The 15910-nt window shown below is 35.7% G+C and overlaps 1 protein-coding gene across 9 annotated transcripts in view; it reads right to left on the bottom strand.

Moving 5' to 3' along the window:
- Nucleotides 1-4130: 4130 nt before the first annotated feature.
- The window catches only part of LOC144978475 (solute carrier family 2, facilitated glucose transporter member 3-like), a 36682-nt gene continuing 24902 nt past the window's right edge, over nucleotides 4131-15910 (bottom strand). For 6 of the 9 annotated variants that reach the window (XM_078924615.1, XM_078924613.1, XM_078924614.1 and 3 more), the window contains 5 exons: nucleotides 15260-15358; nucleotides 13654-13866; nucleotides 10167-10242; nucleotides 9420-9547; nucleotides 4131-7262 (listed from right to left, as the gene is read on the bottom strand). In XM_078924615.1, coding sequence (XP_078780741.1) covers nucleotides 6984-7262; nucleotides 9420-9547; nucleotides 10167-10242; nucleotides 13654-13866; nucleotides 15260-15358 — 795 coding nt within the window. In that variant the 3' untranslated portion in view covers nucleotides 4131-6983. The remainder of the gene's footprint in view (nucleotides 7263-9419; nucleotides 9548-10166; nucleotides 10243-13653; nucleotides 13867-15259; nucleotides 15359-15910) is intronic. The other 3 variants (XM_078924616.1, XM_078924620.1, XM_078924621.1) reach the window with 1 other exon arrangement.

Raw genomic sequence — 15910 nt, 5'->3', positions numbered from 1 at the left:
TCAGCGTATTGATGGTAAGACAGACCAAAACTTCTGATGATTTTAGACAGAGGGCCAACGTACAAAACAAAAAGAACGGGTCCAAGTACTGAACCCTGGGGAACCCCACAATCAAGAAAGATTTCCTCCGATCTATATTCATCCACCGTAATAATCTGTTTACGATTAAACAAATATGACCTAAACCAATCAAGCGCTGCACCAGACACGCCATAAGTAATTTCAAGACGTTTGAGAAGAAGATTGTGATCAATAGTATCAAAAGCAGACGATAGGTCAAGCAAATTCAGCAAAGAACATGAACCATTGTCTATAACAGAGAGGAGATCATTAACAACCCTAACAAGTGCGGTTTCCGTCGAATGATGTTGCCTATAAGCAGACTGAAATTTTTCTTCAAGACAATTATTTTTAAGATGAGACAGTAATTGTTTCAAAACAAGCTTTTCTAAGATCTTAGAGAGAAAAGGAAGATTAGAGACAGGGTATTATAATAATAATAATAAAGATAATAAGTTGAAGAAACAAAGCTCACTTACTGCAATGAATGTTTATTATTTAAATTCAATTTTGAGCATCATATTTTTCAACATGAAATTTTTTTACGCGACGAATACATATCAAAACTTGAATTCAATAGTCTGATGTCACGTCGCCCAGCAACGGCGGCCATCGTGGATCTAAACAAAGAAAATCGGTACTTTTTATTTTTCATGCTGGTTAGAACTTTTCATATGTCTTGTGATCAGAATGTGTAAAAGTCAAAACATCATCAGATTTATAATGTTTGTTTTTCCTCTGGATACGCTTTTATGCTCGTCGGAGAAATATTTCATAAGGGCGTCCGCCATGGTTCCCATAGTTTAGAGTCAGTTACTAAGTTACCATGCGTCATAACGAGGGAAATGACGTTACGACTGTTGAAGCGTATTACTTTACAATTACCTTAAAATATTTTCTTATATGATAATAATAGTCCCAGTCCTAACTTACCTACCTATAGATAGTTCGAAGTTGACGTCACTCAGGTCTTTGTTATTGTTTTTGCCACCCGCGTCTATAGATAGTATGCGCTTGGCTAAGAAGCTCATAACATTGCCATCCGGAAGTATAACGGACCAACACACAAAACTGTGTGTATCCATGAACGTTTATAGTCAGGTTAATACAGTTCAGTGAGCATTACTCATAAACGCGGATGGCAAAAACAATAACAAAGACCTGTGTGACGTCATCTTCGAACTATCTATAGATAGTATGCACTGGGCTAAGAAGCTCACAACATTGCCATCCGGAAGTATAACGGACCAACACACAAAACTGTGTGCAACCTTAAACGTTTATAGTCTGGTTAATAGTTTAGTGAGAATTACTCATAAACGCGGAGGGCAAAAAACAATAACAAAGATCCGAGTGACGTCAACTTCATTCTATCTATAACGGACCGACACACAAAACTATGTTCAACCTTAAACGTTTATAGTCTGGTTAATACATTATTGTGAGAATTACTCATAAACGCGGATGTAAAAAAAAACCCGATTATATAGGCCATAATGACGTCCATTTCGTTCTATCTATATCAACGTTATATTACTGCTTACTCTGAATAATAACACGTATTTAGAATTTTAGCCAGAAAACTCGTCTCTCAAAAATCGATCGATCAAAATGGCCCTCATCTTGTCAAGAGTTCTCAAACCTGGGACCAAGTCCGAGATTTGAGAGTTGTTGACAAGATGAGAGTCATTTTAATCCATCTGGATTTGAGGACGAATTATCTGGCCAAAATTTTAAATACGTGTTTTTTCCAGAGTGGCATAAAAAAAATAACAAAGACCTGAGTGACGTCAACTTCGAACTATCTATAGATAGTTCGAAGATGACGTCACTCAGGTCTTTGTTATTGTTTTTTTGCCATCCGCGTTTATGAGTAATGCTCACTGAACTGTATTAACCCGACTATTAACGTTCATGGATACACACAGTTTTGTGTGATGGTCCGTTATACTTCCGGATGGCAATGTTATGAGCTTGTTAGCCAAGCGCATACTATCTATATTAACTTTCTATGTGCTCGAGGTCATTGGTCACATTGCAAAATGTGCTCAAAGTGACCCACTTAGTGAAAAGTGTTCACAGCTTTTCAAATATCTAACATCACGATGTCTAGGTCGTTTGGTTCAGCTTGACACATGGGTATGTTTATAACATTTGTAAACAAAGCAGCGTATTTACATTTGTTAAGAAATATCCAATCGTTGGACAGCAACAAATCATGTGATTGATGACCTGGTTGAACAAAGAGGCCATCAATCTAGAACTATGAAAGGAAATCTCGCGAAAACTCAATTTGTGGAAGGCAAATCTCGCTCTTGATTTCTGTCGAATAAATATTTGTAATATCGTCTTTCAAGCTTGATTTTTCGTCCTGCATGTAGAGTGTTGCTATTGGCTTGGGAACATCTGTAAAGTGCATTGAGCAGATTAAGTGGATATGCATTGTGCTGTATAACGCATCATGCATTTCCTATTTACATTTATCCTTAATGAACCAATGAATTTATGCTCAACATTACCGAATACGATTATGAAAACGGATGAAAGCTTGATGTCGTCTTCGATGAGTATTCGCCTCTGCTCTCACTGACAGTCAGGCGATTGTCACAACATGTAATCAAATGGAATATATATTTCATACAGGCTGCTTGTATATTAGGTGAAGCATCTTAATGCCGGATGTGTAGGATTGAACATTTTGGGTTACAAACCTGCAAATAAGTACAAGTCGCTCATCATGTTATTTATCATCAAGATATTATATTCTTAATTAAAAACGAGGAGGTATTAAAAAGAAATTAAAAGAAAGAAGAGTACGACCAACTTTGGTCAACACCATCAGAAAAAGACAGTTAAAATTTCTCGGACATAATATTTACAGAAAAAAAAGGAATTGAAAAGATTGTACTTACGGGTAAAGTTGCTGGGAAGAAAAGAAGAGGGAGACAGAGGATAGATTACATTGACAATCGGAACAGATGGATTGGTGGAGGAGGAACAGGAATCGAGCTATTGAGAAGATCAGAGGACAGATATGGTTGGAGGGACATGATCGCCGATGTCTGCAATAGGCCTGGCACTTGATGATGATGATGATGACGATGATATGATGATGATGATGATGATGATGGATGATATGATGATGATGATATGATGATGATGATGATGAATGATGATATGATGATGATGATAGAAATGATGATATGATGATGATGATATGATGATGAGATGATGATGATATGATATGATGATGATGATGATATGATGAAAATGATGAATGATGATGAATGATGATGATGAGATGATGATGATGAGATGAATGATGATGATGATGATGATTGATGATATGATGATGATATGATGATGATGATGATGAATATGATATGATGATGATGAATGATGAGATGAATGATGATATGATATGATGATGATGAATGATATGATGAATGATGATGATGATGATGATGATGATAGATGATGATATGATGATGATGATGAAAGATGATATGATGATGATGAATGATGATGAATTGATGATGATGATATGAGATGAGAATGATGATGATAATGATGAAGATGTGAATGAATGATGATATGATGATGATGATAGATGATGATGAATGATGAATGATGATGATGATGATGATGATGATGATGATGAATGATGATGATGATGATGATGATGATGATGATGATGATGATGATGATGATAGATGATATGATGATATGATGATGATGATGATTGATGATGATGATGATATGATGAGATGATGATGATGATGATGATGATGATGATGATGATAATGATGATAATGATGATGATGATGATGAATGATGAGATGATGTATGATGATGATGATGATATTGATGATGATATGAATGAGAGAGATGAGATGATGAAAATGTATTATGATATATGAGTGATGATATGATGATATGATGATGAATGAATGATAATGATATGATGATATTGATATGTGATGAAGATGAGATGATGATGTTCTTAATTACAAACAGAAGTTAGATAAACATTTTACCTTAAGAATTATCACTGTAATAAAGAAAAATCATTATCAGTCATAATCTTTTTTTTATTTTGAAAACAGATGCATGCATGATATGAATATTACTTCAACGATAGATACATTTGTTTGTTAGATTGTTTTGGGTTTTTTTTGGGTGTATTGTACAAAGGAAAATAGAAATACACCATGATATTTTTCCTTTTTTGTTATAGACTAGTCCAATCGGATTTTCCCCAAAGACAAAAAGGGTTTAATAATGAATTTATCGAGGTGTGTTGGATAAATGCATAATTTTTTTATTGATGCCTAGAGTTCAAAACATTCATTCAGTCTTGCATTCATCTGTGCATTTGATGGCACACACACACACATACACACATTAAATACACACGTTCTCTCTCTCTCTCTCTCTCTCTCTCTCTCTCTCTCTCTCTCTCTCTCTCTCTCTCTCTCTCTCTCTCCTGTAAATCATTCCAACTTATGGCACATAATGAAGCAAAACTAAGAAGTCAAAATAACAGAAAATTCATAATAATAGTCTTCAAAAAGATATATAGGAATTGACTCTTGAACCTTGGGAGGACTTGATTTGACCATGTTTTACAACAACCTACATCGGTTTGAAACAACGGTCACAGATCATAGTCATAAAGTTTAACCCCCCCAATAAAAAAAAACAAAAAGAAAGAAAACATAACTCCCCCCCCCCCCCAACAAAAGCCAAAGGAAAACAAAAGACACCCCACGCCCAAACAAACCAATAAAAAAAAATAACAAAGCAAACCACCCAAACAACAAAGGCTATTATTAGATTATTAGCAACATGTCCATAAGACAGGACAACCGACACCGGAACCCGCCCTCAGGGCTGTGTAATATCCACGGGGTACTTTTCACAGTATACACAAATGACTGTCGAAGTCAAGACCTAAGCGTGCCTCTCATAAAATTTGCTGATGACACACCGCACTTCAAAGTCTTATCACTAGTGGCAACAAGGAGGCATATAAAACTGAAATAGATAGGTTTGTGTCTTGGTGTGATGATAACCACCTCGAGCTTAATGTAAGCAAGGCAAAGGAGTTAGTTATTGACTTTAAGAAAGTAAAGGAACCGATTGAACCACTCGGGTTAAAGGGCCAGTCAGTAGCTCAGGTTCATTCCTATAAATACCCGGACGTGACAATTGATGACAAGTTGCTGTGGACTGGATATGTTAAACACGTAAAAACAAAAGTCAATAAACGCATGTATTTTCTTTTCAAATTAATGCATTTGAAATTAGATAAAACTCTCTGAACTTTATTCTACAGATCAATCATGGAAAGTGTTATCACATTTTGCATTGCGGCTTGGGGAGGCCACGGCTGCCTTGTAGTGAATAAGAAAGAGTTAAACAGACTAATAAGGAAGGCCCAAAAATCAACAAATGACGTTCGATTTCGATGAGCCTGTCGAAAAATCTACCTTTAGGAAATTCTGTACAATTCTTGAAGACGGTGACCATCCCTTAAACACCTCAATCTTGAGATCGGACAGGACTGGTCGCCTGATCTCCCCACGAACAAAAAGTGAAAGACATCGAAAATCTTTTTTACCTTCTGCATTTATAACAATTTCTAATTGGAATTCTAAATTATTTAGACACTCATTGGAGTCCCCAATGTCATTAGATGATGCCCAACTAACGAATTGGATCTTTATGTTACTATATACATGTTTCTCCCTCGCTTTTGTTGTGCAATAGTAGACACTCTTATCTTCAAGTAAAATAATAGTTTTTAATGGAATAAGACCCTTTATTGCATATTTAATTTAAACATAATGAACATACGCAATGGACAAATATTCGTTCCATAATTTATATATATCTTTTTGCTCAGAACTAGACTTATTTTCACTAATTTATAACATATATATGATTTAATTTATAAGATACTACACATTAAACAGTGATGATGTGGTGATGATGGTGTTTGTAGTAGTAGTGATTGGAGTTGGGGGGGGGGGGAAGGGGGTATCCTTGGAACAATTTGGCCTCACCGGAATTTGACGGAAGTTACCCGTAACCCGGAACTCTTTGCTCCAGACAGGATTTTTTTTCCGGTGAAACCTGAGTTTTTGTATCACTGTTCTTGTTCTGTTTTTTGTTTTGAAAAGTTTGACGATGATTGCGACACATTTAGGTCATTTCATCGTCAGTAAAACAAAAATCAAAACAAAACAAAAAACGAAAATGGGATAGTAAAAATTTATAGATTTACAATAAAAAGCATAATATTATAAGAAAAGTAAGTCAAAGGGGGATTATACAAATAGGGAACATGTAGATTCCAACAGCGCACTATCACTTTACTGAGTTTGCGATCACATAAAAGTCTCATCCAGCCACAAGGATAGGATACCACTGATAGGAACACACTCAAATGCTTACACCATTCATTCAAAGCAACACCACATATAATAATACATAACGGAGAGATGATTTACAAGGGGAAAAAAGTTTTTAACTATACATTTGACTGTTTCACTCCCAGACACTGACTCCGATAAGGGAAAGGTCAAAACCAAGTTATCCCATTCCAAGACAAAGGCAAAAGCAAGTTGGAAAACAGATGTATATAAAAGACACAGAAAGGACCCCCCCCCCCTGCCCACTATAGGAGGACAGGAACCGCACCCATTTTTTTTATTCTGTCCTCAGTTATCCCTTGCCGAAGGCTAAGGACAGGCTTTTTGTTTTGCATTGTTTCTCTCTACATAAGCCATCTTTTGTCGTTTTGTTTCCAATCTATCGTAACAACAATTTACAGGCACTATCTAACATATAGTTTCACAGCTTTTACGAGTCAAAATAAATTAGACATAGATATATAATATTCATAAAGTTTACTGGCATTAATGCTGGCTTGATTCTAAGTCATACAGTTTGTTCGTGCTACCGTAGTTAGCATCACTTAAATTAGATTGATTTTGAGATAACATTATCTCGGAGCTAGCACTTTCACTGAAACCACCTTGGTCCTTGATACCGTTGCTATGGTATTTATCCTTCCACATTGACGCAACTTCCTCAAATGTCTTGCCCTTCGTCTCCGGAAGATTGAAGAATGTGAACAGGAAAATTAAAGCTAGCGAAACAGTGAAAGGCAGGAAAGTGTAGTCCTTTAAACCGTCCTGGAAAAAAAAAAAGAAGAAAAAAAAAACAACCCTCAACAAAACAATAATGTTTCTATAACGTAAAATTTATAAAATAATAATAGATAATAGAATAATAAATTGCATTTACATATTTATCCACTACTACTACTATTTGAATCAGAACATCAAGCAAAAATATACTTGCCAATAATATCAACTAACCTAGAAGCATGGAATCTGAAAGTAAATCAATCCAAAACAGAATATACAAAAATCAACAGAAATTTAAATGAATGGAAAAATGTACGTAAACTAGGCAATTTGATCAACGAAAATGAAGGCATCAGAAAACGAAAGCAGCTGGCCACCAATGCATTCAACCAACTCCAAAATTTATGCAATAGAAATAACACAATCAATGAGAATAAACGAATACAGATTTACGAGGCACTGAGTATTCCGATATTGATATATCATTGTGGAACGAGGGACTCATAAAAAAGAACCTAGAAAGTCTCGATTCATACCACCGCAAACAATTACGTCGCGTAATCGGAATCTATTGGTCAGAGACAATTACAAATACTGATCTCTATAAAAAAACAGGGTCCAACGCCTGAGTACAATAATAAAAGAACAGTGATGGAGGCTATTTGGTCACATTTGACGTCATACAAAAGACACATCCCCTTCCTGCCCCCTATGTCAACACCCCAATGAAACAGTAACACACCACTTGCTTGAATGTCAACCTCTTCAAGACCTGAGATGCACATTCCTCCCACCAAATCCAAGCATCAGTAACACACTTTATAGTCACCTGGAACAACTACAAAAGACATCTAACTTCTACGTCATGGCACAAGACCGAAGGGCTAGAGCTCAGGTGGTCGCTGGTTCGGATAAGTAAGTAAGTAAGTCACATTTGACGTCGAGAAGATAACATCCCAGCCCAAACTGCAATGACAGAATATTCCTTCATGGCAACAAATATGTAGGGAGACCACCAACATCAATAGTAGCTACCCTGAACCAGGACCTCTCTTCATATCAGAAATTTCTGGATTCAAAAGAGGCCGAATTAATCCCCGAAGAACTAAGAAATGCTGCAGTGCCCTCCGTACTAAAGTCACAACAAGATCTTGACAGCCTCAAAACTCTGGCCCAGGACCGTGACCATGGAAACAATTAACAACATGGATGGAGAGAGCAGCTATACTTATCGACCATGACTGAATCACACAATTCTCAGCAAGCGTCATTCGGACTGCGAAGCTTACTACTAATACTATTACTACTACTACTACTACTACTACTACTACTACTACTACTACTACTACTACTACTACTACTACTACTACTACTACTACTACTATTTATACTTAAATAAGATCATGATTTATAAAATACGTATTGCTCTTTATACAAAGTCTAGGGTATGCTTAATACAAAAACAAAACAAAACCAAACAAAAAGACATCATTGCGAACGGCAGTATTAAGTTTACATTTCATTAATTCCAGGAAACTCCCCCCCCCCCCCAAAGTCGACCGTATTATTATTATGATTTATTATGCGCCTATATTTCTTGCGATTCTAGCCCTCTCACGGAATTCACCAGTAGCAGGGAGCTCATTCACTCGTGAGTAGAATGTGGTAATGTGTAAAGTGCCATTCCCATGGATATTCCCAATACTCTGCTGAGATTACACAGAGAATAATTACTGTACTGTGAACAATAAGTTCATTGCCCGAACTCAAATATATAAGATTGATCTTGATTCTACTTCCTTAGTATGCTTACTTGAACTAACTTTCAACAGACCACAAATACACAAACATATAATATCATCATCATCATCATCACCATCATCATCATCATCGTCGTCGTTGTCATCATAATCATCATCGTCGTCCTCGTCGTCGTCGTCATCATCATCATCATCATCATCATCATCATCATCATCATCATCGTGGTCATCGTCGTCGTGGTCATCGCCGTCGTCGTCACCCACTACTACTACTACTACTACTATTATTACTACTACTACTACTACTACTACTACTACTACTACTACTACTACTACTACTACTACTACTACTACTACTGCTGCTGCTGCTGCTGCTGCTGCTACTACTACTACTACTAATGCTAAGACTAATTAATACCACTTTCGCTAAAATACCACAAACCTGAATAAATGGGAAGACATATCCCACGACAAAACTGCACATCCAATTCACGAACACACACACGGAAAACGCAGCTGGTCGAGACTCATGCGCGAAGAGCTCAGCGATAATTATCCAAGGGATTGAACCTGAATATCAACGTAAGGTGAATGGATGAGGCATATAATATAATAGATTTTTACTCAGGTGGCATAAGCAAACTTAGCAATTTCATCACATTAACATCAACAGCAGAAAATCTAACATTAAAAAAAAAGAATGGATGTTTTTGTTTATTTTGTTTTTGTATTGTTTGTTTGTTTTTTTTAAAATTCAATTAATTAATTGATAACTCTATTTATGTATTTTTGATTTTCTTTTATGCTATTATCTGTTTCTGCCTTTAAAAATATTTTTATCTCAAAGACTATGTATGCAATGTGTAATCTTCAATATATTGTTACTTATATTTTAAGGATATTTAAGGAACACTAGATCCATTTAATACATTTATAAGAAAATTAATCAATTCTCTCTGTTCATCCCCAAGGGGAAATTTGTCTTTAGGTACTTTTCCAAGGGAAGACTAGAATAACGCAGGCGTTAGACGCAGTGCAGGGCCGCAAAGTGAGCCAGGGCGAGGTGGCTTGCTCAAGGCCACAGAACGAGGCGGGTAGTCGAACTTGGTGCCTTTTGCGTACGAAGCAAATACCGTAGCGCTGAGCCCTATTACTGGTATGATATGATATGAATAAAAAATAAATTTACCTGGGCCGATTGCAAAAAACACAATGTAGCACATGGTGACCACGACAGCAACGAATTTGAAAGCTTCGTATTCACCCTGAAAAGAAGATAACAAATGCAGTAGTAGTAGTAGTAGTAGTAGTAGTAGTAGTAGTAGTAGTAGTAGTAGTAGTAGTAGTAGTAGTAGTAGTAGTAGTAGTAGTAGTAGTAGTAGTGGTAGTTGTAGTAGTCGAAGTAGTAGTTGTAGTAGTAGTAGTAGTAGTAGTAGTAGTAGTAGTAGTAGTAGTAGTAGTAGTAGTAGTAGTAGTTGTAGTAGTAGTAGTTGTAGTAGTAGTATTGGTAGTAGTGGTAGTAGTAGTAGCAGTAGTAGTAGTAGTAGTAATAGTAGAAGTAGAAGTTGTAGTAGTCGTCGTCGTTGTCGTGGTAGTAGTAGTAGTAGTAGTAGTAGTAGTAGTAGTAGTAGTAGTAGTAGTAGTAGTAGTAGTAGTAGTAGTAGTAGTAGTAGTAGTAGTAGTAGTAGTAGTAGTAGTAGTAGTAGTAGTAGTAGTAGTAGTAGTAGTAGTAGTACTCGTAGTATTGGTAGTAGTGGTAGTAGTAGTAGTAGTAGCAGTTGTAGTAGTAATAGTAGAAGTAGAAGTTGTAGTAGTCGTCGTCGTTGTCGTTGTCGTTGTAGTAGTAGTAGTAGTAGTAGTAGTAGTAGTAGTAGTAGTAGTAGTAGTAGTAGTAGTAGTAGTAGTAGTAGTAGTAGTAGTAGTAGTAGTAGTAGTAGTAGTAGTAGTAGTAGTAGTAGTAGTAGTAGTAGTAGTAGTTGTAGTAGTCATATCTTAACAAGATCAAAGGTCTTAACAGCACCGTCACACAAGTCAATCAATCAATACATACAGCATAAAACAAAGCAATATAATTATACAGTGTTTCATATTGAAAAGAAACGTTTTTTGATGTTTTGATAAGAGCTCTGCATCATAACTGTGTCTGATATATCTTGAAAGGGAGTTCCAGATACGGGGTATCGAATATTCAAACGCCAGCTCGCCGATTTTGCGAGTCATTTTTGGTTTCACGAGGGTGAGAATATCCTATTTTGATCTCAGATTTCTGGCCGGGACGTAAAATGTAAGCATTTCATCAATGTATCCAGGACAATCAGAGAGCAGTGATTTAAAAACTGTAGTTTATAAGTTTTTCTACGGGAAGCCAGTGGACTTCTCTTTGCAAACCCGACGTAGATTGACTTCTTCTCTTTCCATAAATAAATCTGGCAGTATCGTTCTGAGTTACCTAAAGGGATTTAATTTTGTCTTTATTATTTATGGTAGACATGAGAGAATTGCTATAGTCTAGCTTTGACAGACCGAGAGAATTAACTAACAAGGTCGTAATGTCCCATGTAATGAGCTGGCTAACACTACGTATTCCTCTCATTTCCATGTACATTATCCTTACGATATCATTTTCTTGGCTGGTAAAAGACAGATCTGAATCAATAAATAGACTACGTCCAAGTTTCTAACAACCTCATCAGCTTCAATTACACTCTTTCCTAAAACGATTGGTTCACAATTTAAATTGTTAAAAAACTGCTAGTCTGGCGATAAAGATTATTTCAGTTTTACGATCGTTTAGTTTTAATCTGTTTAATTCCATCCAAGTTTTAAATTGAGCAAAGCAATATGTTACAGGAATGACATAATCAGTCGGATGATGAAAAGGTTTGAACTGAGATATTGCCAAGTTTAGTTAGAAGGTGTCAAAAATGGGTTCTTGTCATAAATGATTAAATCAACCCTTTTTGTACATCTTCGGGAAATATCAAAGCTTAATTTCACGTTTAAATATTTTTTTACATATAGACAAGTTGAAAAAGCATGAACTTTGAGAAAAGTTGCTAGATACCTTTTCTGAGCATTGTTTACCTCACATGAATTGCCTTTTATTTGGAGAATAAAGATTATATTATTATTATCATTATTATTATTATTATTAATAATAATAATAATAATTATTATTATTATTATTATTATTATTATTATTATTATTATTATTATTATTATTATTATTATTATCATTATTATTATCATTATCATTATCATTATTATCATTATCATTATCATTATTATCATTATTATCATTATTATCATTATTATCATTATTATTATTATTATTATTATTATTATTATTATCATTATTATTATTATTATTATTATCATTATTATTATTATGATCATTATTATACATCTGACCCTAACTTCATGAAAAATCATCCGATTTACTTCAAATAAAGATTGAAATGCTCTGGAGAGCACATTCTTTCAGAAAATGCAAATCCAAAATATTCGCTTTCCGACTGATTATGTCACGCACTTACTTATATTTGAAACGTTCGATTAAGAGATGTAAATGCCGTATGTTTCTGACTCATATGTTTGACTATCATCTGCATCAAATTGGTAATGTCGTTAAAAGCAGACATAATTGATCCAAGGGGTTTCATGAATATTGTAAAAAGAAATGGACCCAATACCGATCCCTCTGGCACGCCAAATTTCAAAGGATGATCAGATGCTTTGACATTGTTAACCTGAACAATCTTTTCGACGATTCATTAAGTAAGGTTTGAACCATTTCAGTATCGATCCATTAATATCAAAAATACATTCGAGTCGGTTCAATAGAATGTTATGGTCAATTGTGTCAAATGCAGCTGATAAGTCCCATATACATAAAATACTCACCTCATTTTTGTCAGGATTTGAAATCAAATTATTTACTACTCTCAACAGCGCTGTCTCAGTGCACTGGTTTTCACTATAAGCTGATTGGAATTTCTCATATCGGTCATGAGGTTTAAATGTAAAGATAATTGGTGAAGAATTGCTTTTTCCAAGATTTTTGAAATAAAGGAAGGATTATGAAACTGGTCTGTAGTTTTTAAAATCGTTATGGCCTAAAGAGAGTTTATTTAAAAGTGGGGTGATCAGAGCTGTCTTAAAAACAAGTGGGGACGAAACCAGTCTGTAATGACAGATTAATTGATTCCGTTATTGGCGTGATAAGCTCGTCATTGCAAAAATTCAAAAGCGAGGTTGGAAGGGGCTCTAGCTTCCGAGATTTATTTGGGGCCTTATAGTAGTAGTAGTAGTAGTAGTAGTAATAGTAGTAGTAGTAGTAGTAGTAGTAGTAGTAGTAGTAGTAGTAGTAGTAGTAGTAATAGTAGTAGTAGTAGTAATAGTAGTAGTAGTAGTAGTAGTAGCAGTTAGTAGTAGTAGTAGTAGTAGTAGTAGTAGTAGTAGTAGTAATAGTAGTAGTAGTAGTATAGTAGTAGTAGTAGTAGTAGTAGTAGTGGTAGTAGTAGTAGTAGTAGTAGTAGTAGTAGTAGTAGTAGTAGTAGTAGTAGTAGTTGTTGTTGTTGTTGTCGTAGCAGGAGTAGTAGTAGAAATAGTATTAGTGGTGGTGGTGGTGATGATGATGATGATGAGATCACAGACCAGGGAACTGAGACACATACCCTAAGATTTAAAGCAATGGTGATGAATATGCTGACTACACACATGCCGCCCAACCCAATCAATTGAAGAGTTCTTCTGCCCGCCCTGTCCATGAGAGGAACGGACAGCAGGGTCATCACAACCATGATGGTTCCAACGACGCTGGTTGTGAATGAGGCCGTATGGCTGCTTAGTCCTGTGTCTTCGAAGAGGCTGGTCGAGTAGGAAAACACCTGGAATAGTAATAATAATAATAATAATAATAATAATAATAATAATAATAATAATAATAATAATAATAATAATAATAATAATAATAATAATAATAATAATAACAATAATAACAATAACAATAACAATAACAATAATAATAACAATAATAATAATAATAATAATAATAATAATAATAATAATAATAATAATAATAATAATAATAATAATAATATAATCTTTATTCTCCAAATAAAAGGCAATTCATGTGAGGTAAACAATGCTCAGAAAAGGTATCTAGCAACCTTTCTCAAAGTTCATGCTTTTTCAACTTGTCAACTACTACTACTACTACTACTACTACTACTACTACTATCTATCTATCTATCTATCTATCTATCTATCTATCTATCTATCTATCTATCTATCTGTCTATAGATATTTTGAAGGTGACGTCACTCAGGTCGTTGTTATTGCTTTTTGCCATCCGCGTTTATGAGTAATTCTCACTAAACTGTATAAACCAGACTATAAACGTTGAAGGTTACACATAGTTGTGTGTGCTGGTCCGCTGTACTTCCGGATAACAATGTTGTGAGCTTCCTAGCCAAGCGCATACTATCTCTACATTAGAAATGATTATTAAATAAATTTATTTTTTTTAATACACAAGCATATTATTAAATAAATACGCCGATAAGTAAGACATTCATTTAAGAAAGAGGACAAGAAAAAGTAAGTAAGAAATAAAAGGTTCTGAGATATTAGTGAGATGTTGTGTGGCTTTGTGGTCAGTGGTATGACAATCGCATTCGGATCGGAAGGTCCTGGGTTCGAGCCTCGCTCGGCGCATAGTTGAGTCCTTGGCAAAGGCTCTTTACTCACGTTCTCTCACCGTACTCAGGTGTAAAATGAGTACTTGGCCGTTGACAGCGTTGTCCGAAAAAAATGTAATATCGCCTAACAGGCGTCATGTCTCGTCCTACATGTTAAGTGTTGCTATTGACCAAGGACCCCTTGTAAAGTGCTTTGAGCACGTTTAGTGGATATTGCACTATATAAAAGCGCAATTTTTAAGGGCGTCCCTGTAACACAATAGATAGTAGAACAATCACTTTACCCGCAAAAATGACTGGCTTCGATTCACTGGTACAAATTGACCACGCCCCCCCCCCCCCCCCCCCCCCACACACACACACACACAAAGTTAAAAAAAAAAACAAAAAGAAAAAAAAGAAAAAACAAACAAAGCACAACAAACAAATAACAAGCAAAATGTTTAAACCCCCTCCCGCACCCTAAAAAAAAAACAACTTAAAATGATCCAAACAAGACAAACGGGGCAAAAGGAAAAAGAGAAGGAAATAAAGACATAAGGAAAAGAAGAAAAAACATTGGAGTTCTTTCTAGACTCACCCCAATCATACCTCCAAGTTGCTGAGACATCTGCATGACAATCCCAATGATGCTTGGCATACGTAAGGATGGACGAAGGAACAGCTGGGCTATGGATACCTAAACATGGTGTTTGAGAGAGAGAGAGAGAGAGAGAGAGAGAGAGAGAGAGAGAGAGCGAGAGAGCGAGAGAGAGAGAGAGAGAGAGAGAGAGAGAGAGAGAATATGTAGACGATGAATTAAAACAAAATTATGAATCAGCTTTGCAATACGGTGTCAGATTGGAATTTGACTTCATTGATTACGACATAAATTGTATATCAATACGAACATTTTTATATGGGGGGGGGGTCCCGATAGTTCAGTTGGTGGAAGAGCACTCGCTTCAAACACACCGAGATCGATCCCGGGTGCAGTCGAGATTTTTTTCTGACCTCCCTGTCCATCCGGCAGTGATTGGTTAGCTGGGTTTGATAGATCTGGCGGAAAATATTTTGCGATAGACTAACGTTCTATCCGAAGGGTAGCAAGCAATTGCTATTGTCGATTTCACGCAATAGAATCCGGGATAAACTCCGGCTCCATGGGCCTAATGGCTCTGAAGAACTACTTTATGAACATTTATATTGCACATCAGAACAAATAAATGCTAAAGCGCTTCATCACGATTCA

Source organism: Berghia stephanieae, chromosome 8, assembly GCF_034508935.2.
Source record: "Berghia stephanieae isolate SIO BIC M18660-M18661 chromosome 8, UCSD_Bste_1.3, whole genome shotgun sequence".
NCBI lineage: Eukaryota > Metazoa > Mollusca > Gastropoda > Nudibranchia > Aeolidiidae > Berghia > Berghia stephanieae.
Note: the sequence above shows the minus strand (reverse complement) of the source record. Positions and strands in the feature narration are given on the sequence as shown.